The 23,141-nt window shown below is 46.8% G+C and overlaps 1 protein-coding gene across 1 annotated transcript in view; it reads left to right on the forward strand.

Annotated features, from left to right (window-relative positions):
• The first annotated feature begins 21 nt into the window (after positions 1 to 21).
• The window catches only part of PDZRN3 (PDZ domain containing ring finger 3), a 237,068-nt gene continuing 213,948 nt past the window's right edge, over positions 22 to 23,141 (forward strand). The window contains exons 1-3 of the mRNA XM_040628541.1: positions 22 to 762; positions 15,109 to 15,195; positions 21,060 to 21,167. Coding sequence (XP_040484475.1) covers positions 40 to 762; positions 15,109 to 15,195; positions 21,060 to 21,167 — 918 coding nt within the window. The 5' untranslated portion in view covers positions 22 to 39. The remainder of the gene's footprint in view (positions 763 to 15,108; positions 15,196 to 21,059; positions 21,168 to 23,141) is intronic.

Raw genomic sequence — 23,141 nt, forward strand, 5'->3', positions numbered from 1 at the left:
CCGCCCGCCCGGCGGCGACCCCGGGCCCCGGCCGCCACCATGGGCTTCGAGCTGGACCGCTTCGACGGCGACGTGGACCCGGACCTGAAGTGCGCACTGTGCCACAAGGTCTTGGAGGACCCGCTGACCACGCCGTGCGGCCACGTCTTCTGTGCCGGCTGCGTGTTGCCTTGGGTGGTGCAGGAGGGCAGCTGCCCGGCGCGCTGCCGCGGTCGCCTGTCGGCCAAGGAGCTCAACCACGTCCTGCCGCTCAAGCGCCTCATCCTCAAGCTGGACATCAAGTGCGCGCACGCGGCGCGCGGCTGCAGCCGGGTGGTCAAGCTGCAGCAGCTGCCAGAGCACCTCGAGCGCTGCGACTTCGCGCCCGCGCGCTGCCGCCACGCGGGCTGCGGCCAGGTGCTGCTGCGGCGCGACGTGGAGGCGCACATGCGCGACGCGTGCGACGCGCGGCCGGTGGGCCGCTGCCAAGAGGGCTGCGGGCTGCCCCTGACGCACGGCGAGCAGCGCGCGGGCGGCCACTGCTGCGCGCGGGCCCTGCGGGCGCACAACGCGGCACTGCAGGCCCGCCTGGGCGCGCTGCACAAGGCGCTCAAGAAGGAGGCGCTGCGCGCCGGCAAGCGCGAGAAGTCGCTGGTGGCGCAGTTGGCCGCGGCGCAGCTGGAGCTGCAGATGACCGCCCTGCGCTACCAGAAGAAGTTCACCGAATACAGCGCGCGTCTCGACTCGCTCAGCCGCTGCGTGGCCGCGCCGCCCGGCGGCAAGGTAGGCGCCCCGCCGCCAGCCCTGATCCCCTGCCGGGCCCCCCTGGGTACCCAGGGTGCCTGCTGGCCCCTTGGGGCAACCGGGATGCCTGGAAGTTCCCAGGAGCATCCCTGCCTCCTCCTTCCTGCACTGCTTGCCAGCTGTATCACCATGAGCAGGTCCTTGAAGCAGTTTAAGCCTGGAAACTATGGTCCCTAAGGATTACATACACAGGGTGAAATGTAGCTACAGCAGAGCTTCCAGGGGTCTGGAAAGACTAAAAGGAACCCACGATCAGCGTAGAGTAAGAATAAGCGCAGCGCCAAAGTCAGAACTGTGTCCAAAGGCTTTGCTGCTCAGATTAGCTAGGTGAGCTTGGAAATTTGCTTGATCTCTGTTAAGGTTGAAAAGTTCCCTTATACATGTGGCACACAGGGTGAGATGTTGACACACAGGGTCAACTATATCCATGCATCCTTAGGAATTCCAGAAAGAGTAAACGAAACACACAGTTCTGAGTAAGTTCAGAAGGCTGCCAGAAGGCAGGCCCCTGGAGGGAAAGCTGGATTCAGACTCGGGCTTTGCTGCCAGCTAGCTGGCTGACCTTGAGCAAGCTGCTTAGCCTCTCTAAAGTTAGAAACTGGTCCCCAGAGATGTGACACGGGTAAAACACAGCCAGGCACCGGCTGTGGTGTTCATCCGGGGATTCCAGAAAAAAAGGAAGTTCCACCAACAAAGTAATAATTGAGAGTAAGTCCTCTGGAATTGGAACTGTCTTAGAATTTAGGCTTTTTGCTAGCCAGTGGGTACCTGTGTGGCTTAACCTCCAGGTGCCTCAGTTTCCCTAAATGTAGCACAGATGGTTGTAGGCCTTCGGGGAGAGACTATGTTAAAAAGACCTGGCACTGTGTGTCAGAGAGTGAATGCTCAGCAAGTGTTTAACATCTCCCCCTGAGCCATCCGCTTGTGCTGGTCGTTGGTGTAATTATAATGGGCCACCTCTAGTGCAGGCTTACTTTGCTCTAGACCTTATTATGCTAAGTACTTCTCAGTTGTTTTCCATCTTCATCAAGTGAGGCAGGTGTGATGCTTCTCTCATGTTGTAGATGAAGAAACTAAGCTCCAGTGAGGGTCAGTGGTGCCTGGGTCATCAGTGGTGCCCGAGTTGCATTCTGAACCCCCAAGTCCTGGTCTCTCCAGCCCCAGGTCTTTTTATTTTTTTAAAGAGTTTATTTATTTATTTGTGAGCGAGCGAGAGAGAACACAGCGGGAGCGGCAGAGGGAGAGGCAGACTCTCTGCTCAGTGCAGAGCCGACATGGGGCTCAATTCCAGGACCCCGGGATCATGACCTGAGCAGAAGGCCGATGCTTAACCGACTGAGCCACCCAGGCGCCTCACCGTCCCGGCGTCTTACCATCCGCAGGTCTTAAGCACTATTGTGTTGTGTTTCAGTAACCACAAGTACCATTTTTTTTCTTTTTTTTTTTGAGTGTTTATTATGTGCCAGCAGCTGTGGGAAGCCCTTTACAGGCATTATGTATTTAATCCTCTGAGATGGAGGAGGCAGGCTTAGAGCGGCCATAGAGCTGGTCCAGAGTCACACTGAGGGATTCGAGTTCTACGTCAGAGTTTACCTTGGGATGCATTGACATTTTGCGCCCCATTATTCTTTGTTGTAGGAAGCTCTCTTCTGGATTGTACCATGTTTAGCAGCATCTCTGGCCTGTACCCAATAGATACCAGTAGTACTCCCATCTCGCCTCCCAAGATGTGACAACTAAAAATGTCCCCAATATTATCAAGTGTTCTCTGGAGCTTGGGGGTGTGTGCGCAAAATCGCCTGTTGAGAACCAGGGTTTCCCTGATTGCAAAGGCCACACTGGAGACAAACGTGGAGGGGGACGGTGCCACTCTGGTTGACTGTTTCGTATGACCGCAGCGGAAGAGAACATATTTGCCTGAGGGGCCCCCAGAGGCCTGTATCTGCTTTGCCTCTCGCTGCCCTCTCCCAACCCCCCTTCCATACGTGCACGCCAGGCCTGCAAGTTTTCCGTCTCCCCACTCCCCAGCCTCCTCATCCTGGCCCCCTGGCCTGTCAGCTGCAGTCTCAGCAGCTGGCCAGCTCTGGGCGAAGGGCAAATATTTACAACTTGGAGGCTCACCCAGGACCGCACAGGCGTACAAAAGACTGGTGTGAGCCCGCGAGTCACCAAAACAGAGGGCAAAGCTTGGTCTTCTAGCAGGCGCCGGGTTTGGGGCAAAGGAGTTCCTGAGTTTCTCTTGTTTATGCTGTCACGCGGACTTCCTGCGTAGTTTTAAGTGACGCTTATTTATAAATAAGCCATTCACTACCCCAGAGTTTATACATCATTCATTGTTAAGCTAGTTTATTATTTCTTCTTGCCTTTCTGTTTTCTTTCTGGAGTGTTTGGGTAAACGCTCTCTCAGAATCAAAAATATGATACTTGAATCTGAACGGTGGATGTTTTTCAAGCTGTGTTGGGTGAGCGGGTAGGATAATCAAGGGTATTAAGCTCAGGGACAAGATGTTGCTTTTTGAGCTTACAGAGAAAGTTCCCTTCTGGAGTTGGAGCCCTCCTCGGAATTCTGTGCACCTCAGTGCTAGCCTCAAGGACAGCCAAGAGTGGCCTGGCCTGCAGTCTGCGAGAGCTCCTTTCTCTGGCTTCAGACCCTGGCTGGCCTCAGCAGAGGCCTTAGGGAAACTTGTGCCTCTTGCCCTGAAGTTAACCCTCCGTGGCCCTTTCTGAAAGCTTTTGCTGTTCCTGCATCAGCCAGAAAAACCTCTCCCACTGCGAGCTGTTTAAGAACTTGTTTATTTCATTGGGCCGACTCTCTGCTCCTGCTGGGTACTGTTTATTCTCTTCCAAAAGGCAGAAGGATTTATATTGCTTGGAAACTCTCATCCACAATACTTTTTTTTTTTTTTTTGGTAACAAGCCCTAATGTTTATCTCTCTGTTAGAAGCTGAAGTAAGATAAGAAACACTCAGAAGATTTTCAATACCGGCCCTTCAAGGCCTAGAATGATCTGGCATTATTGAAGTGATCTTAACTTTCAGGTTTTTGACACTACTTGAGTGCTGAGTGTTTGTCTGTGCTGTACCTCCATAGCCATGTGTCTCCTGTTCTATAATGGGTGCTAGGGCTGTGCTTCTCAAACCTCCCTACGATCAGAAGCACCTGGAGAACTTGTTAAAACACAAGATTCCGCAGGCTTACTCCTAAAGACGTCGATTCATTACAGCTGGCCTGTAGTCTGCATTTCTCAGAAGCTCCCAGGTGATGCTGGTCTGCCTGTCACGCTGAGTCGCTGCTCAGCTGGACGGGGAGTTTAGATTCAGGTACAGACGTAGACAAGCACGTATTGATTTCCTCCTTTTAAGAAAGACCAGGGTAAGGTTCTAAAACCCAGACTGCCTCGCAGTTATACGCTAGGTAACCACGGCCTGACAGGCCTCTTTAACCAGTAGGAAGCCACATCCGGGCTACAGACTTGGTGATGGCATGCTTGAGTAAGTTGAAGAGCTTTGCTGCACGCCTGTTTTCCCACCCTGACTTGCCCACCCGATGCTGAGAGCACAAGCATTCACAGCAGACTTCTCTGGCTTTCTCTGGGAAACTTGCGAACATAACTTCTTGGAAATGTTGAAGAAACCGGAGCCTCATCCTTGATCCCTTCTGCTCTTTTACTTCTACGTCCAGCCCATCATTTGATCTTGTTGATTTTACCTCCAAAGCACTTCGTGAATCTCTTTACTGCTCTCCATCCCCATCAAATGATCACTGTGGTCCAAACCAAGGTTTTCCAACTCCACCTATTAACATTTTGGGCTTGATAATTTGTGTGTGTGTGTGTGCGCACGCGCGCGTGTGTGTGCTGTATGTTGCGGGGTGGGGGGTGGGGGGGACAGTGTTCCTTGTTTTATAGGATGTGTAGCAGCATCCCTGGCCGGTGGTACTTCCCAAGTTGTGACAATCGCAGATGTCTCCAGACACTGCCGGATGTCTCCTGGGGAACAAAATCAGTCTTGGTCTCAGCCACCATCATCTCTTGCCTAGATCACAGCTGCTCCCACTACATACCTTCTCGCTCCCCTGCAGTTACCCAGCATCAGGAATCATTTCTGAGAAATGTCAATCTATGGCACTTTTCCTTCTTCAACCCGGCATTTGCCATCCAGTTTGCATTGCACGACTATAAAGTCCAGTGTGCTCTGGACCCTGCCAGCCTCCACCTGTCTGCCTGTGTTCTTGCCCCCTTCATTCTCTCTTCCCAGCTTGTTGGTCTCTGGCAGTTCCTTGAATATACCCCGCAGCTCCTTTCTGCCTGCGGCCCCTTCCCCTACATTTGCACTCACTCTTTTCTCTACTTGCAACAGTCTTTCCAGCTAATCACTAGGTAACTGCAAGTTTTCTCCCCTCCTAACCCCTGCCTATATGTCAGCACTTAGGGTTAGCTCATCACCGGATAGCATTTTTATCCTTCCCATCCCAGCTCAAGCACCACCACCTCCGTGAAGCCCTCTGTGATCTCCCAGACCAGGTCTGATGCCCTGAGATGTTCACTTTGGTACTCCTCCCGCATGGCATTTATCACAGCTGTAACTGAGTACTTGGAAGGGCTCTTTATTGTGTCTCCCCAGGAGGGAGCATGTCCATCTTCAGGGCTGTGTTCTGGGCATTAGATTGACGTACACTGTAAGCTCTCAATATGTGTTTGTTCAGTGGGTGAACTCAAGATTGAAAAGGCTGTCTGTCTTGTCAGCCATCACAGCTTTTCAGATGGCTAACCAACAGTGAGCTTGTATTGAAAAAGAATGAGTTTTTCCTTGACCCCCAAGTTAACAAAATTGTTCCCAGGTTTTTGGGAGGCATTCTTTTTGTTCTGCTAGATCCACCCAGATCAAATTGTATCAAGCACCAAATCCCAGAAACGATTTTGTCCATTTCAGAACTCCTGGAGGTAAGCGAGTCTAATAGACGATTGTATCAAAAGGCGTTCCAGATGTCCAAACACTTTGAAATGTATCTATCAGAGTGCTCACCTTTCAGGGTATTTTCTGTTTCTGGAAAGCTTCAGCAAATAACCATTTCATAGTGCATCTCACAAAACAGCCCAGTTCAGCGAAAGGAATTGGGGGCTGTCAATCCATTTCATTTAAATGTTATAAAGAAAATTAAGACTTGATTTACAATATGTTTGCTACACTGGATTAAATGATTATAACAGCATTCTGAGTTGGGAATTCTGGTGATGTGTGTTTTTAAGTGGTTCTTTCTGCACTTGGAAATGTTGCTTCCTTCTCTAAAGATAGTAGACGCATAAGCATCTGTAAGGCAGTTGTGTGTTAGACTGTAGACCAAGGAGCTTAAAAGGAAAAGAAATAATAGTCACTTCGGGTGCTTTATGCACATATAAGAACGTCATCTTTTTTCATTAGGTAGATCTCCTTTTTTGGTAAAAGGGGCAGATTATAAAACAGATTAGATAAAAGCTAGGTTAAAGCCAAAAGTTACACAGATTCTAAGTATAAGACAGGGATTTGAATCCAGCATCTGACTCCAGGCTCATACACCATTACCACAATAAGAAAAGCATTTTCTCCTGAGGCAGTGTTTCCTGTGAGGTCTCATACATGTTCCCAGAGGACTGTTACTATATATGCAAGCACTATGGGAATTGGAGTTGTACGCACATCATTTTATTTCATCCTCAGAAAGACCCCCGAGGTCGGGACCCACAGACCATCACCTTCCATATTACAGATGGAGAAACAGAGGCTTGGAAAATTAAACACCTTCTCCCAGCACATTCCTTTGGCTCCATTTAGTTGGTCTGATGGCTTCTGGTCCATGCTGATGAAGTATGTTCTTGTCATGCCATAATTCCCATTTTCATAGTTTTGGTGTCGAACACAAGCATAAAACAGATGCTATGAAAGAGATTTTGACAAAACAAAGAGAACTAAAGAGATGGTATCTTGGGTGGAATAGTGACTCATTTCTCTCATTTTCATGCTAGTAATTTAAAGAGTGTTTGATAGTAGGAAGAAAATGCAATCCTTCCTTGTGGATTCTTGCACTTTAGCTCCTCACATTCTAATACACAGCGTGCCAGGCACCATGATAGGCACTCCTGGATACAGAGGTCAGCTGGAACAGCTTTAACCCACGGGATCGCTCGGACACCCACTTGAGACACAAGTCTTACTATTCTTTGCTCACTCAAGCTTCCTTGCTGTGGATTAGCTTCTGCCCCCCCCCCGAAGTAATGGTGTTCTAATAAGCCTGTTCCAATAAAAAGGGAAGTGGTATAACATAATGATTAGTCTTGTAAAGAAAATAACTCACAGATGGACCCAAGCATCCATCTTTCTCACCCATTCCATATATATATTTGCAGGGAGCCTGGGGGACAGAGACTCCGTGCAGCCTGTGTGTGAGTGAGCCCAGCAGCAGCTTCCTCCCCAGGAATGGGGAGGGATGAACTGTGTTGTGGGCTGTGGGTATGCAGAAATGAGTCCTGGGCAGAGAGGTCACCCTTAGAATTTTTCTAGAAGCTGTTGTCAGGTGTCTCTGCTGTACATGGATCAGAAGGATGATACAGGTTTCAGGTTGTGGGTCAGAGCTGGATGTAGGCCCTGTGTAAACAGGCAGGCTTCAGAGTACCCCGAATTGAGTTGGTGATTGGTTATGTGGTTAGTATCCAGACCCTGAAGTCGGTGATAATAGGGTTCCTCCTGTAAGCCTTAAGTCTTATCTCATCTCTAAAACGGGATAATAATATGTGGGCTGATAGAGTTGGTTCTAGGATTAAACCAGATGGTGTATGTCAAGTGCACAGTAAGACTTAATGAGCATTTATTGAACATCTATTAAGTGCTTGGCACCTGTAGGTTTATAGATCTTTTTTAAATAAAGTGCTGAAGAAACATTAGCACTTTGAAGTGGTGTAACAGAGAAGATGGAAAGGGGCTGTTGCTCAGAGGGTCACAGTTTCATTGTGAGCCTTGTGCTGCCCTGAGTCACCGCTTCCAGGGGTGGGAACTGGGTGAAAGAGCAATTTGCAGCCCTGGGCTGCCATGGGAAGGAGGGGGGCAAAGCTCATGGATAACATGAAGGTTAAGGAATTGTTAGGTGTATTTCTGTCTCACTAAAACTGACAAGGCTCAGGAGAGGTGGACCAGGCAGAGCTCCTGCCTTCCCGGAAGCAAGAACTTACGGTGTCGTAGCTGGGTAGCCTTTGCCTGCTTTCTGATCCGGGAAGGAAAATGCTTCAGGGTGGGTCATCGATTGAATGTTGACATTTCAAAGCCTGGAACTACCCTATAGTCCATCGAGTGGAAATGTGAAAACACTGTAGCACTTAAAGGTATGTTACTGCTTGTTTTCTTGGTGAAGCCCTGCTGGTGGAAGGTCACCAGGAAAGAGATGAGCTGATGATAAAAATTAGAGGAACAAACTTGAAATCAAACTCATTGGAATAGAGAAGTAAATATTTCGGGGTTTCTCAGGTTCTTTAAACATAGCTGCATTCTGAAAAGTACATACATATTTTTTGGCCTAGGGAATACTTCTCTCACACTGTTTTTTCAAAAATAACTTGTTTGGCTTATGGATGGGTTTATTTATATATACCATTCTGGAGATAGAATGATCCGGAAAAGCTGTTTCTTTGTTCCTTTCCGTTTCTCCACGCCCTTTGCCTCTTTTCTTCTTCGCTCCACCTATTCTGGTGAAAGATACACTCCGCTAATACTTCCACTGAGGGTCTCAGCCGTTTTCAGTTCATTTGCGTCAACCCCGTGACTGCCCTCAGTTTGAGGCTTGAAGAGTTTCCTCTGCTGTTCTTCCTCCAAGAGTATCCCTCCTTTAGAACTGGAGGTTGAATTCTTGGGAGGGGGTTGGCCCAAGCCGCTTCACCATTAGAAACATAGTTTGAATGACCAAGAACATAAACATGTTAGCATAGGGAGTGAAGACACCCTCATTTCTTCCATGTAGAGGTTCTGGCAGCCAGCTTGCCGCCTGGTCTCCCAGCCACCCCCCTGCACATTTTTGTGCTTTCTTGTCACTAGTCCACAGACAGAGCTGTTTCCCTGGAGAGCTTTGCGTAATCTGAGGCTGTGAGGTGTCCTGTCACCCCAGATACACAGACTAGCGGTCAGTCAATTACAGTTCTCAGAACCCGCTGGGCAGCTTTCCAGTCCAGCCAGTTCTCGGCTCTGAGTCCCACAACAGCAGTAATTGGGGAACACCCGTCATGGGGCGGAAAGGAATGTTTAGAAAGAATCCACATTGATAGTGGCATGGATGGGCTCTGGGGGCCACCACATAGATTAAGAGATGGCACGCATCCAAGCTTCTGAGGCCAGAGTGTTCGGAGGACGACGGTGACAGAGCCACCCACACTAAGAGGAAAAGTGACTTCGCCTGTACAGGACAGATTATGTTCTTGGACACTTAAAAACCAAATACAACAGAAAAAAAGCCCAGACACCATGTAAGGTGACTTTGACAAAGTACATTTGATTTTTGCCTTTTCCACTGTGACTTTTATTTTCCCCCAAATTGTTATCCACTTAAACCTTGAGTTGAAATTAAATTTTGATCCTGTAGTTACTTGCTCTAACATGATAGCAAAGCTTATTTTCAGGGCAGTCCACTCTTGTGTCCTGTGCATTGAGCTTCCATTTCTGCTTGTGACTTACTGGTAGAAGTACTTGGAACTGTTCATGCCATTATTTAGGGCTTGGAGGCCCACATCTCCTTCTCCAAGGCCGATATATCTCCATTTTTTCTCAACCCTAAAGACCCAAGCACCTCCCAAGGAGACCCTACACTGGCAGGAGGGGCCCAGCCAGTGAGCTGCATTCTGGGGGGAGGCTGGGGGAGCTTCCAGGCCCTCAAGGAGACTGTGCTGTCACTGGACTCCAGAATTTTCCTTTTCCATCTGCCAGCCAGCTCTTGGTGAGAGGTCTGTGTCTCCTGAAGGGAAGAGATGCATGCCATTGGGGAAGATTTGTAGAATAGGGATAGCACTAAGGACAGCTGCCAAGGAGGGGCCATCTCCCCTTCATTTCTGTTGTTGTCACTTGTCCTCTACTCTTCACCTTTTCTTCCCAGCCCATCAAGACTCACCAATCCGGTAGAACATGGAGTAGTCCAGGGATGTCTGGGTGGCTCAGCCGTTAAATGTCTGCCTTCAGTTCAGGTCATAATCCCAGGGTCCTGGGATCGAGCCCCGCATCGGGCTCACTGCTTGGCAGGAGGCCTGCTTCTTCCTCTCCCACTCCCCCTGTTTGTGTTCCCTCTCTTGCTGTCTCTCTCTGTCAAATAAATAAATAAAATCTTAAAAAAAAAAAAGAACATGGAGTAGTCCAGTGCCTCCACAATCCCCAAACACCCTTAGCTCCCCATCTCCCAGCTTCTTCTAGCTTTGCTGTCCCTATCCAAGTCAACAGATCCTTGGACTTACTGTTCCTCCTATGCTGTTGTGAGCCAACACCTGTTCCCCCATCGTCTTTGTTCCCATGGCCACCTCCCTCAGGCCTAGGAATGTCATTTGTCTGACTTCCCCTCTTCATCCCCATATCCAGCAGGTCAGTATCATTTGCCTGTCCTAGGTCTGCTCCACTGAAGGTCCAGGCTGAGCTGCTCCCCATTGTCATCTTTACTTGTCTCCTGCTACCATTTCCAGAATAAGAACTATTGGCACTCACCCATCCCTCCTAGAATGTGCCACTCTTTCTCCAGACTTTGGGGAAAAAAGACATGTACATGGAAGGAGCTCCCATCAGGTGGCCAGATGGTATGGTGGATATATATTTATCCTATTTTGCTCAACTTCAGGCCCCCGCTCTCCCAAACTTGCTTTAGATAGACTAAGTTAATTTAGGATTAGACATTTTTTATTGCTTGGATTTTGTGGCCAAGTAATTTCTGTGGTTAAAGAGTGCCACAGCCTCAGTGTTGAGCTGCGGGAGTGCCCACCACACATTGTGCCGTGTTTGTGTTTTGAGCCCCGTGCTGAGGCACTTGCCAGCGATTGCCTGTCTCAGTCATGCTTCATAATAACCCTGTGATGTGAGAAGCAACCATTATTATCCCCATTCTGTGGATGAGGAAACTCAACTCGGGTTCTGACTCTAAGAGTCCAAGATCTTAACCATTACCTCGTTCCTGTCAGGGGCATAATACTCTTATGATACCCTTCACGGTATAATAGACACTCTTAATCTTTGCCACTATTATTACATAGTCCAAAGAAACCTTGCTTAAAACTCTAATTACAAAACTAATTAGATGTCTAATCCTTCATGACATTTTAATGTGAAGGCTCAGTCTTGTGAGGCAAAGGGATTTTAGAACACAGTGCCAGAATATACCCGCAGAGTACAAAGACCATGGACGTTGGAGTCCCGTGGACCTTGATTCCTGGCTCTCCTTCCTTGCAGCTGTGTGATCTTAAGCAAATGTCTGCATTTCTTGGAACCTCAGTTTCTCAGGTGTCTGCTTCAAAAAGCTGATGTTTTAGATAATCCATTGTTTATGTGAAATAGAGCTCTTTCCCTTCTTGATTATACTTCATCAGGCCATTGGGAAAATTTCAAAGCATGGGTTATGATAAACTATAAAAACAGATCAATATTGGTTAAATTTTCCTTTAGATGAAAGAGCTGCTCATTAACATCATCTCTGTGAAAAGTCAGCAAAGGAGCATCGATGGGAGCCTTTGCCCTCATGCCATTTATGTCTCTTTAATTGGTGGAGTATAATTGAATGAGAATTATTTAAATGCCCTTTATCCTGATGAATTTTCAGCTCAGGAACAGGTTAAATGATGAAGCAGGAATTAATGTTAACATGTTAAATGTGCTGTGCAAAAGTCCAGTGTTTAAATTCTCTATTATTTTTTTTTTTTTGGTAAGAATTAGAAATTAGAGTAGTTAAGGTTGTTTTGAGGGAAGAGGAATGGAAAGGAAAAGCCAGAATCAAGTTCTTGATGTCCGAGGAAAAGTTAGATGGAGAAATGAGAGAAATTCAGCCCTGACAGAGCTTTTCTCTTCCCCAGTCATTGCTCCCAGCCTTGTGTGGTCACTCTTCCATGTGTTGGCTCAGTCCTAAAATAGGCAATGGCACCTAAAGTCTGTTGTAACCCTCCCGGATTGCAGACTTTGTCAAGATGCTTGTAGAAATGAGAGCACCCCTTCTTTCTCCCCAGTGATTGTGACTGGCAAAGAAGTGTAGACGGTCAACCTGATTGTTCCAGAATGTTCTTTGCAAATAGCTGTTCAGCTGAGAAATGGTGTGTCTCCAGCATTGTCTCACTTCTCCCTGGAGAGAGATCTCTGAAGCTAGGTACAGACTTAGGTGTCTGGGCATCTCAGGTTGGGTCTTCAGGGGAGAAATAGTTCAGTGAACAATTGGAGTTTCGTTCTGACATTGGTTTCCTGGGTAAGACTTCCTGTCATGAGTTCCTTTATGGAAATTTTTGGAACTCCAGCAATTGAACCATCTTGAGAAGGACCTAAGATATTGCTAAGCTACATAGCATTCTTTTCTACATTCCACGTGAAAAGGGAGTGGTTTAGAAGAGTAATTGGGGTCTAGAATCAGAGAGCATGGGTCGAAATCCTAGCTTGACCTGTTATTAGCTCTTCCCACCTGTATCATGAGGCTGGTAATCATCCCAGTTGATGAGATTGGTGGGATTTATTGAAGAAAATCAAGCAGTTACATGTTTAATATCATTTCTGGCACATGGTAAGCAGCCAGTAAATGTTAGCTGTTATCATTGTTAATGCAGAATAAGGTTTCTTTGTTTTTCTTTTGTTTTTAGAAAGAATAAGTGGTGATCACACAGTAGGTGTAAAACTAGCCTTAAAGAATTTGATTGTGTGTTCTCTTCCGTGCACCATTTGAGATCATCAGGCTGGGGCCATCTGCCTTGGATTACTGAGTAACTGTGCACTTTCTATCATTAATTATGAAAGCCAGAAATGTAGGCCATGTGTGATAACTCGCTCAAATTCCCATGCATGTCTAACTTCTTCACCCCTCTAACATAGCAAGGCAAGAAATGGACTTACCGAGATTTCCCTTTCCCAAGGCAGAGAGATATAAGCTGTTTCAGTTTTACATTTCAGAACTATCAGGTTGATCCTGAGTCTTTATACTGTTAGAGCAGCGACAGTTGTGGCCTGTTAACTAGTGCAGGTCAAATTAATTATGTCGATAGCATTGACAGACAGATGCTCTCGATGAGATGCTGTGGGTTGGAAATATTTTTTGAAAAATCAGTGAGCTTGTTATTATAGAGGCTTTGGTTACGTACAGTGGCTTGGTAGAGACTTGTTCTCTTTATATTAAAATACTCTATTGTATATATCAAGTGAGCCTGTGGAAATGAATATATTGTTGCATTGTTCTTAGAGGACACCTAGTGCTTTCATTAAGGACTCTTTTTCTTTCTTATTTATTTTTTTTTAATATTTATTTGACAGCAAGAGCACACAAGCAGGGGGAGTGGCAGGCAGAGGGAAAGGGAGAAGTAGGCTCCCCGCTGAGCAGAGATCCCCGTGCAGAACTTGATCCCAGGACCCTGAGATCATGACCTGAGCCAGAGGCAGACCCTTAACCTGCTAAGCCACCCAGGCACCTCAAGACTGTCTTTTTTCTAATGAAAAATTGTCATTTTTTGTTTTTACGGGGCTCCAACAATTGGTGCTTAGGCTTATGTAACATTTTTGAAATTTAAAAAAAATTCAAATATTTTTAATTCTGCCATACACTAACGTCATGAGAAACAGTTGTGGTTACTAAGAACTCTAAGCATGGAGATAATTTTACATATTGAGGCCGGTTAGTCATCTATATGCATTTTTTTTTCTTTTGGTTCTGTTGGGCACAGTTCTGCTGCCCAAACGTGGAACCACCAGAGTTTTGCATCGACAACTCCAGCAATAAATAGAGCGGTGCTTCAGAAAAGCCGTGGGCACCGCCTGCCAGAGAGTGTGGTTTCCCTGGCCAGTGTGGCTGGCTCAGATCCTTGCATTCGTGCCCTTCAGATGTGGTCATTTATTTCCACAGGGAAAGTAGGAGGCAAAGATTTGATCAGGAAGCAGTACACATCAGAATAAACTCTCTTTTGTGATGAGGGGTTAGTGTTGGTTAATGGAGTATTTCATATTTTCTAAAAATGCAGCCTTTAAGTAAAACCATGTTTAAACAGACACCGTGCGTGAAGCATCTGCAAGCATCTGCAGTCTGTACCTGTGACGTTTTATGCATCATTCCAAGCACTGGAAACACTTAAGCGGTGTCTCTGTGAGCTGAATGTGGCCGTCAAAGCTTGTTTAGTGACCGAGTAAACAGCAGGGTCAGTCGCTTTTTACTCACCTGTGACTTGAGAGTGTTCGTGAAGGTGCTGTGACATCTCTGTCCCGTTCTGCTGTTGAATGTGGCCTGTGAGCCCCGCCTGGGTGACTTCTGCTTGGTGATGTAAAGGGGTTCACACTGACCAGCCTCCTTGGAACAGAGTGTTTTCTGTTAAACAACGTGGCCTCTCCTACGGCCTGGACAGTCATTACTTTGTGAAAGGGCCCCCTCCCCCTTGCAGTGAGGTGCAGGATCTTTCTGTTTCCCCTCCACGTTTGCGTCGGACTTTTCACGGACTACTTTTGCCTCAAGCTGCCCAGACACAGATGACTATTTTTTTTTTAAAGATTTTATTTATTTGACAGAGATAGAGACAGCCAGCGAGAGAGGGAACACAAGCAGGGGGAGTGGGAGAGGAAGAAGCAGGCTCATAGCAGAGGAGCCCGATGTGGGGCTCGATCCCATAACGGCGGGATCACGCCCTGAGCCGAAGGCAGACGCTTAACCGCTGTGCCACCCAGGCGCCCCGACACAGATGACTATTGACAGGCCGTCCATGAGCTCAGACTTCCGAGAGCATTGCTCCTTGAACCCTTCGTGACAAAACATGAATGCTGCTGTTGAGAAAGTAGCTGTCTAGACAGCCGGCGTGCGATGGGCCAAAGGAGAGATGCGTTTGCAGACCCCGGAGTCACTGATAGACCATGTTCATTAGGCATGTCTGGACATCGCCAGGCATTCTTACGTGGGCACTGCAGGGTTAGGCGGGGTCTAGAAGTATCTGTGACCTCCTCAGCACAGGACACCGTTTCAGCCAGGGCCCTAAAAGTTTCCTTGCTTAAACTGCCTAAGAGACAGAGGACTTTGAAGGATGACCTAAGAGTCCATGAGTCCACTTAGAAAGAAAATTGCGACCATCCATTCCCTGTTGGTAAATAAAATTTTGAACTCATTTGTTCCTTACAGGGTGAAGAAACCAAAAGTTTGACTCTTGTCCTGCATCGGGACTCTGGCTCCCTGGGATTCAATATTATTGGTGGCCGGCCGTGTGTGGTATGTTAATTACTAAAACGTGTTTTTCCTTGCCCTGCTGCAGTGGGAAGAGGGGTCGAGGTTTGGGGGTGGTGGTGGTGAGGGGTAGGAAACCTTGCTCACCTCATTCTGCTCTCTGTAATTAGAGAGTTCATTGTTTATCTAACATCTTCACCCTCAGGGATTTTTATTTAGTTGTGGTCTCCTTAAATATCATTGTCCTAGTAATACAACAGCTTATCTAAACTGTTTAGGTTTTGGGGGGCATGTCTGGTGGTGTAGCAGTGGAGCTGAAGAAAGTTGTGGGAGATGTGTGCACCTGGCGCTGAGTAACTGAGCTGGAGTGTGGGCTCTGCGACCGGAAGTCTGAGCTGGAGCTCCGCTCTGTCGGCTCTTCATTAGTCAGGGATGATTCCCTAATTCGTGGGCTGTTGCATCCCTTTGCTTTTTCTCCCACTGCAGCTCTTTGTCCTCCCCGTTCATCATTAGCTAGCTCCTCCCCCGGAAGAAGAGGCCAAATTCAGACCAGTCAGTTGAATGGGGAGGAAGATGCGGAAAGGGCCCTGGGGACGGGATGTGGCAAAGGGCCTGTTGCAGGATTATGCCTTTCGTACGGGCTCATTGGAATGGGCGTCATCTCTTGCTCATGTCTTCTGCTGATCATTTCCTCGTTTGTTACCTTAAAGGGAAAGTAATAGTCAAAGGAAAGGAAAGGAAAATCGAATTCACTCGTTCAACAAATAAGTATCGAATAGGGGCTATTTGGTAGGAGCTGGGAGACACTGTGGAGGCCAGGGAGACTGGGTCCCTGTGCTCATTGAGTTTATGTCCTGGTGGGTTCATTAGGCAAGAAATAAGTAAACATCACAGTTACAGACTGGGGGATGTGTGATGTAGGAAAAAAATGGGAGGATGGCAGGCAGTAGGTACCATGGAGCAAGGGGCATCACTGGCCAGGGTGATCAGGAAAGAGAGGAGGAGATACTAAGCTGTAAGAAGATGTTGGCCATCCAGATGTGGCTAAAGTCTGTGCCTAGGTCAGGCTTACCCTTGGGGAGGAGGTATCCTGGGGCAGGGCCATGTTGCCGTATTCTGAAGGATGAGAAGAAGTTTGCTAGATCAGAGGCCTATATGTGATAGATTTTGTTAAGCAGTCTTAACTGTAAGAAAATTGAGCTTATTTAGTTAGCTCTAAATTACATATTTGCTGCTGAATTAATATGACATCGCTTATAAAAGTTACATGCAAAACGGAGCATTTTAAATGATGAAATTAAAATGTGAGTATGAATACAATTTCTCTTACGTTCTTTCATCGTTCCAATGCCCTGCATCTCACGGGCCCACCTTTGGGAGAGCAGTGAACTAGAAGACAGTGAGCAGGCCTAGGGCAGCCCACGCAAAGCCTGGAATAGCGCCAGAATTGGCATTTGAGGGAGCTGCAAAGAGTACAGCATCGCTGGAGTTGGAGTGGGCAGGAAGTGGTCAGATGGAGACCTGGAGAAGAAGGGGGACTTAGCATGAGGAGAAGTAGGTTGAGTTCCCCTCACTTTTGGCCAAAGGCATGGTTTCAAAAACACACATGCTTTATTATAAGAAATGACAGCTTAGTTATAGGCCAGGCACGGTCATTAAGCGATGGACTGACACATTCATTATCTGCCCTATAAAACTTACCTACAGAAGAGAACCCTTCGGACAATGAGATTAAACTATGAGAAGGAAGAGTTGGAGGGTACCTCCACTTTGCTGAGCCCCAGGGATGGGCATGCAGTGGTTCATCTCCTTTGTCACTGAAATTCTTAAGATGCTGCAGAATTTAAATCCCATTGGAACCTTTTCTCTTTCCTCGTCTGCCCGTTGGCTGAGCAAGCAGACGGCATGTCATGGTGCTGCTCTGCTTGTGTCCCGGCTGCCGGGGGGCCATGCGCTCCAGCAAAGGGGAGGGATGAGGAAGCAAACTGGGACGCGGATGTCTGAGTAGTTGGTCCCAGGAAACAACAGGACTGGCACAGGCCCGTGTTCCCCAGCTCACCCTCCAGAACATGTTGTAGTATGTGCTTTGCCTTGCCGTTGAGCTCGGGTAACGGAGGCGGTCCTTCGTTTGGCTCGGTAATTATTAAATCTCTCCCCAGCCACTGTTCCCAGTTTTAAGAAATGACTTCAACAAACCAAGAAACCACTTCACTGTTAGATGTTTCGGAAACTTCCACAGCTGAAAGAGCCCAAACCAGGAAGGTCCCTTCTCTGCCTCACCAGAGCATATGTAGGAAAAAGGAGCCCAGTGTTTGAAAATGTTTGCAAAGGGCCGCCTGGGTGGCTCAGTCGGCTGAATGGCTGCGTTCGGCTCAGGTCATGATCCCGGGGTCCTGCGATAGAGTCCCACATCGGGCTCCTTGCTCAGTGGGGAGCCTGCTTCTCCTTCTGCCTGCCATCCTCCCTGCTTGTGCTCTCTCTGACTCTCTCTGACAAATAAATAAATAAAATCTCAAAAAAAAGAAGAAGGGAGGAAGGAAGGAAGGAAGAAAAATGCTTGAAATGGAGAGGCATGCCTATGTCTTGGTGATGGAGAACTTACTATGTGTTTGTTTTCTGTCCCTCCCTGGGAACAAAAGGATGCTGCCAGCCTCATTGGAATATGGTTCTTTCTTGTGCTTATCAAAGTACATGTTTTAGGTTATTTTCTTTCTCCTTTAAAAAGCTGATTGAAGTGCAAGCCAGAGTGAATTTTGTAGCTTTCTTAAGCCTTCTCAGTTCATGGGGTCTTTTTGCAAGAACTACATGCATGTCCCCTGGAGGAAAGCTTAATTCCATATGCATGTGGTTGCAATAGTGCTTGGTTTTTTTTTGTTTTTTTTTTTAAACTTGTCCTGATTAGCAGAAATCGCATAATGAACCCTAAATGTATTCTGAACTGTTGCCTGGAAATCTGGCAGGTCATTGAGAACATGCTAAAAAGCCAAGAAGAGCAACAATGCACACTCATTGTTAGCGCTGGAAGTAGAATGCGGCACACAGGACGTGTGTGTTTCCCAAGGAATCCTTGTGTTAGAAGCTTGGTGGGGTTGTGACATAGGCCCAGCCCGGGGGGCACTGACATAAGGCTTTTCATTGCATGATGCACGGCTCTTAGCAAAATCACATCACTCATTCATTCATTCTTAGATCCCTAAAGAAACCGCACCCAGTCTGGTGTATCAGACCTTTCACTTCAGCCTTTGGCAAGTATACTTCCTTGTCAGGTACCCCTGGGATGAAAACAACCCCTCTTATTTTTCCTTTTCTCAAGCCAGCAAAACAAAACAAATCCCAAGCCTTGTTAGTTCACCTTGATAAATGGCTCTGACTTAAAATGTATTAGAAGAGGAGCCAAACAAACTAAGAACTGAGAGATGTCTTTTAAGAGACACGTCTAGCTATCCAGGATGGAATTGATTTGGCTCTTTGATTTTGTGCTCTCTGTATTTTTTTTTTTTTTTTTGCATTCTGTTTCCACTTCTACCACTGTCTTAATTTAACCTGAATTGCACTGTTTGCTTTTGCCTGTTCTGTTTTTTGCTTGAACTTATTTGCTCTCCGAAGAAAAATTACTTGTGCATGATGTAGTATTCTGCAAAACAAAACAAAGCCAAAAATCCCCTCCTCCATCTCCCTCTTCCTCTCCGGCCAAGAAATGCAAAGCAATTAATTCAGAGTAAGCATGGATCTCTTTTCATTGGATATGTTGATATCACCTCTCAGGGAAGTCAAGATTGTCCATAAATCCTTTGTGGTCTGTGGAGGCTCTTTGGGTTCGTCCGGTAGAATATTCCATAGCCCGGAATGTGAAACTTTTGAATTCAGGTATTTTTGTTGTTGTTGTTGAGATTTTTCTCTGTGGGAGGCAGTATTACACTTAGAGCTTATGTAAGGGAGTTGAACTGTCCTCAGTTTGAAACTGACCTATGATGCTTTTTAGCTGTGTGACCTTGGGCAAGTTATTTAACCTCTCTGTCCCAGGTTCTTCATCTATGAAATGGATAATAATGTAGTACTTAAGGTTTGTGGTTATCGTGAGGATGAACTGGGCCCTGGAGTACTCACTACCTACCTAGTATGTACTCAGTAAATAGAAGCTGGTGCACAGCTGTGTCCTTATATTTGAGCTATGCATGTAGGGAGATCCACGAATGCCCTGGGATTAGTGCGGTAGTAAGGCAGCTGCGAGAGACAAAGGAGAAATTCAGGCAGTGAAGGGTCAGTGTGCGGTGGGCCAGCGCGCGGTGTGTGAGGCTGGGCAGGGCTGTCTTGAGGATAGCTGATCTAGTACAGCACCCACATCCCGCTGGCCCTTCTCTCTTGGGAGAGTGTTGATAGAATCCAGATGGCAGTTAGAGACCTATCTTTGTCATGGGGGAATAAATGTTGGGAAGAACGCTTAATGCTCATTTGAGGTTGTGATTTTGGTTTCTTTCAAATCCTATTTATAACATTATAGAGTGTGTGTGCGTGTTTGGGAGAAAGGGGTGAGGAGGGAGGGAGGGAGACAAGAGGTACAGAATGTGCTTTTTCTCACTCTTACCCATCGCTCTTGCACTGGAAGGGGTAGATCGAACCACATTTAAAGTCATCCCTTTCCCCTTTAGAATATAGGCTTTTCATGTTTTTTTTTTTTCTCTTTAAAGAGAAAAATTTTATATTTTCATAGTTACTTCTAGAGAAATTATTATTAAAGTAGATCTTCTTATTGCATTATGGTAAAGAATTTACCATGATGGTAGGATTTGGAGTTTTTGTGGAAGATCCTGAAATTACTTTCCAAATGCTTTTGTTTGGGAACAATACATACTTGTGCCATTTAACTTATAAATCCTTCTGTTAATCACTAGAAATTTAATCCACACACTTGGAGAGAATTCATCCCAGTGCCGTTTGGAAAGAAGTTCATGAACAAGCTGTGAGGGTTTTTTTTATGGGCTTGTTGGAACTGTTTGATTTTAAATAAAGGAAGGAGTTTGAGCAGCGAGCCGTTGCCTTTCCCAGAAAGTTTCAGTCCAGACCTTGAAAGATCTAAAGGGATTTGAGATTGGAGATGAGAATTTATTAGGCTTGGGGTGGCGGTGGTGAGCTTTTCTGATGTAAATCTGAGCACACATAAAACACCTATTTTCACAATGAGATTATTGGATATTTAAAAGTTTTTATAGTACTCTGAGCTGGTGAGGATATGGGAAAATACTCTAATGAGCTATCAGTGCAAAGTTTGGCAACATCCATCAAGTCTCCATATCCCTGGACCCGCCAGTTCCATTGCTAGGGGTTTGCCCCAGATACGTACTGCAAGAGATATTTCATAGTACAGATAGGAAGGTATTGGAGACATCATTATCTCTGAGAGCAACAGAAACAGTGCTAATTATCCTGATACTGGGATACTGTTCAGCCACTTAAGGGAGCAAACTAGACAGTAAGACTGGTGAAAAATCTCCAAGATTTGTAAACTTCAGAGAAAGAGGCAGGGTGCCTAGGACGGGGAGAGCAGGCCCCATGTGCACGCATACCATCTGTGTGCATGAAAAAGGAGCAGATATATGTTTAGGAAAGTGACCTATGAAAAATGTTTTGGAAACGATACATAAACGGCAAATCGGTGCTATGTAGGGGAAAAAGACAATGGGTAGGAGGTGGCAAGAACTGACTTTATACCTTCTGGTATGGTTTGAAGTATTTTACCATGTGTATGTGTTAATTTTAGATTAAAACAGAAATGAGGGGTAACAGATGGGCTTTCACCCCATTGCCACTTTTGACATGAGCAAGAGTCCATTACAGTTGAAGACTGTACGCTTTATTTTCATGACCAAGTTAATGCCTAGCATTCATGTGTGTGTTTTTTTAACCCAAAGGACAACCAAGATGGATCGTCCACTGAAGGAATCTTTGTATCCAAAATAGTTGACAGTGGGCCCGCGGCCAAGGACGGAGGCCTGCAAATTCATGACAGGATTATTGAGGTATGTGAACGCTGGCCAGTGTCTTTTAATAGGGCTGAATGCCATCCCGTCTTCGTCTGGTTCGGTGCAAGATGTTTGGTCGGGGAGGGAGGCCTAAGCTGGTGGATGGTTGGGCAGGAGAGCTCTCCCATTGTGTGGGACTGCAGAGAGCGCCGATCGCCTTGGTGTCAAGTTTTTGTTTATATTAAATATAGAGAAGCCAGATTATGAGTGGCACATTCACAGTTTGGCTGTCTTCCCGCGGCCTTGCGTCTGTTCCGTATGCTTCAGTTACAGCTTTGTGCGAGAGCCATTGGAGAGTCGTGTGTTAGTTAGAACCAGATGAGCAACCCCTGTTGTGCACATTGTGTCGGTGTTCACATTGGTCACCAGGGTAAAGTCGTGTCCGCTCCGGAGGCTTGCTCGTGTCCTCCCAGCTCGCAGCACAGTCATTGCCACGGACGCGCTGTTCTGTCTTCTGGGTTTGTCTGCTGTCCGGTGCACAGGGTGATTGTCCAGGGATGTGCAGGCAGAGGGCGATAGGATAGGCACACACGCCATCCCCGACTTCTCCATTTTCTGGCCTTCACGGAGCATTTTAAGCCCGTGTAGAGCAGGTTTATGGATTGGATCCGGGGGAGGTCGATCTCTCTCCCCACTGTCCAGCGCATTGCAGTAGGGTCACACGGGGTCCTAGGCTGCGCCAGGTTGCCGAAAGGGAAAGCTTTATTCGTTGCCTCCTGGTATGGGCCCTTGGTGCAAAGTGGGACACAAACGACTATTTTCTGCTGGTGGTTTTGACCATTTTGATTGCTCTTTTAATGGGCACATACATGGACTAAGCTGTCGGGTCTCCTGTGAGGAAGAAATTAGATAGGAGAGTCCAGGATGATACGCTGAATCCCGCGAGAAAGGCACCACGGGCCACAGCCATGACACGGCGCATTACACGGGAACCGGAAAAACAGCCCCGATGCCGCTGGCGCTGGTTCCAAACACACTGGCGGAGCGTCTGTGTTTCTTGAGTGTTTTCATGGTCCGTTTCAAAACCTTGGACCGAGTGGGAACTCTGACTATGAGATAAGCCATGAGCGAAGTTCACACAACCCGCTGGAGCTTGGCCGCATGCTTCTCCCGGGGAAGGGAGCCTGGGAAGACAGCAAAGTCTCGCCTTACCCTTGTTGTTCGGGTGAATTCCGCAATGCGCGAAGCAGTGCACCTCAGTCATTGACATCCTGGGAAAACAGTTAAACCTCACAGGGAAAACAAACCCAACTCCTTAGGGTCTGAGAGTCCCTCTTCCGGGGGCCCCTGTACATTGCGGTCACTTACATATGAAAAGGATACCTGACTTTTGTTTTCAGGACATTGTTGTTACATCCCTATTGACTTTCCGAAGGGTTCTTAAACTTGGAGCTCTTTTTACTGCCTGTTGTAGGGTCCGTCTTTGTACTTCCCAAGTCAGGGGAGTGGATTTTCCCTAACCAGGAATTTGCTTGGGCAAGAGCACTTTCTCAAGAGCTCAAAGGCATACTTACTGTCTTTTTTTTTTTTTTTTAAGAGAGAATACATTTTCTGAGGCTGTTGTTCAGAAAGATAAGTACAGCTTCCGTTGCCAAGGGTTTGGCGGAACAGCCAGTTTCTCTAAGTAATGGAATTTCATTGCTCTTATGTTTTGCAAATGAGAAATCTACAGCTGGGCAGGATTTTCTCTTGGCAAAGGGGGGATCCGTATTTAAAATGTGGAGGACGGTTTCTGGTAAGTCACATTCCCCTTTTGGACAGTATGTAAAATATTAATCATGTCCCAATGTTGAGACGGAAAAGAAGGATGATCACAATAGAGCAACAATATATGTGTCATTACAGTTGACATACCGTGCCCTTCTCAGTTAAATCCTGATCTCCTTTGACAGGGTACAGTGATTCCCATGACTGAAAAATATATACCCTGGTTCACCTCATCTCTGTCGGAGTTTATTACCAGGCATGAAT

The sequence above is a fragment of the Ursus maritimus genome, unplaced genomic scaffold (genome assembly GCF_017311325.1).
Source record: "Ursus maritimus isolate PB19 unplaced genomic scaffold, ASM1731132v1 scaffold_14, whole genome shotgun sequence".
NCBI classification, from domain to species: Eukaryota; Metazoa; Chordata; class Mammalia; order Carnivora; family Ursidae; genus Ursus; species Ursus maritimus.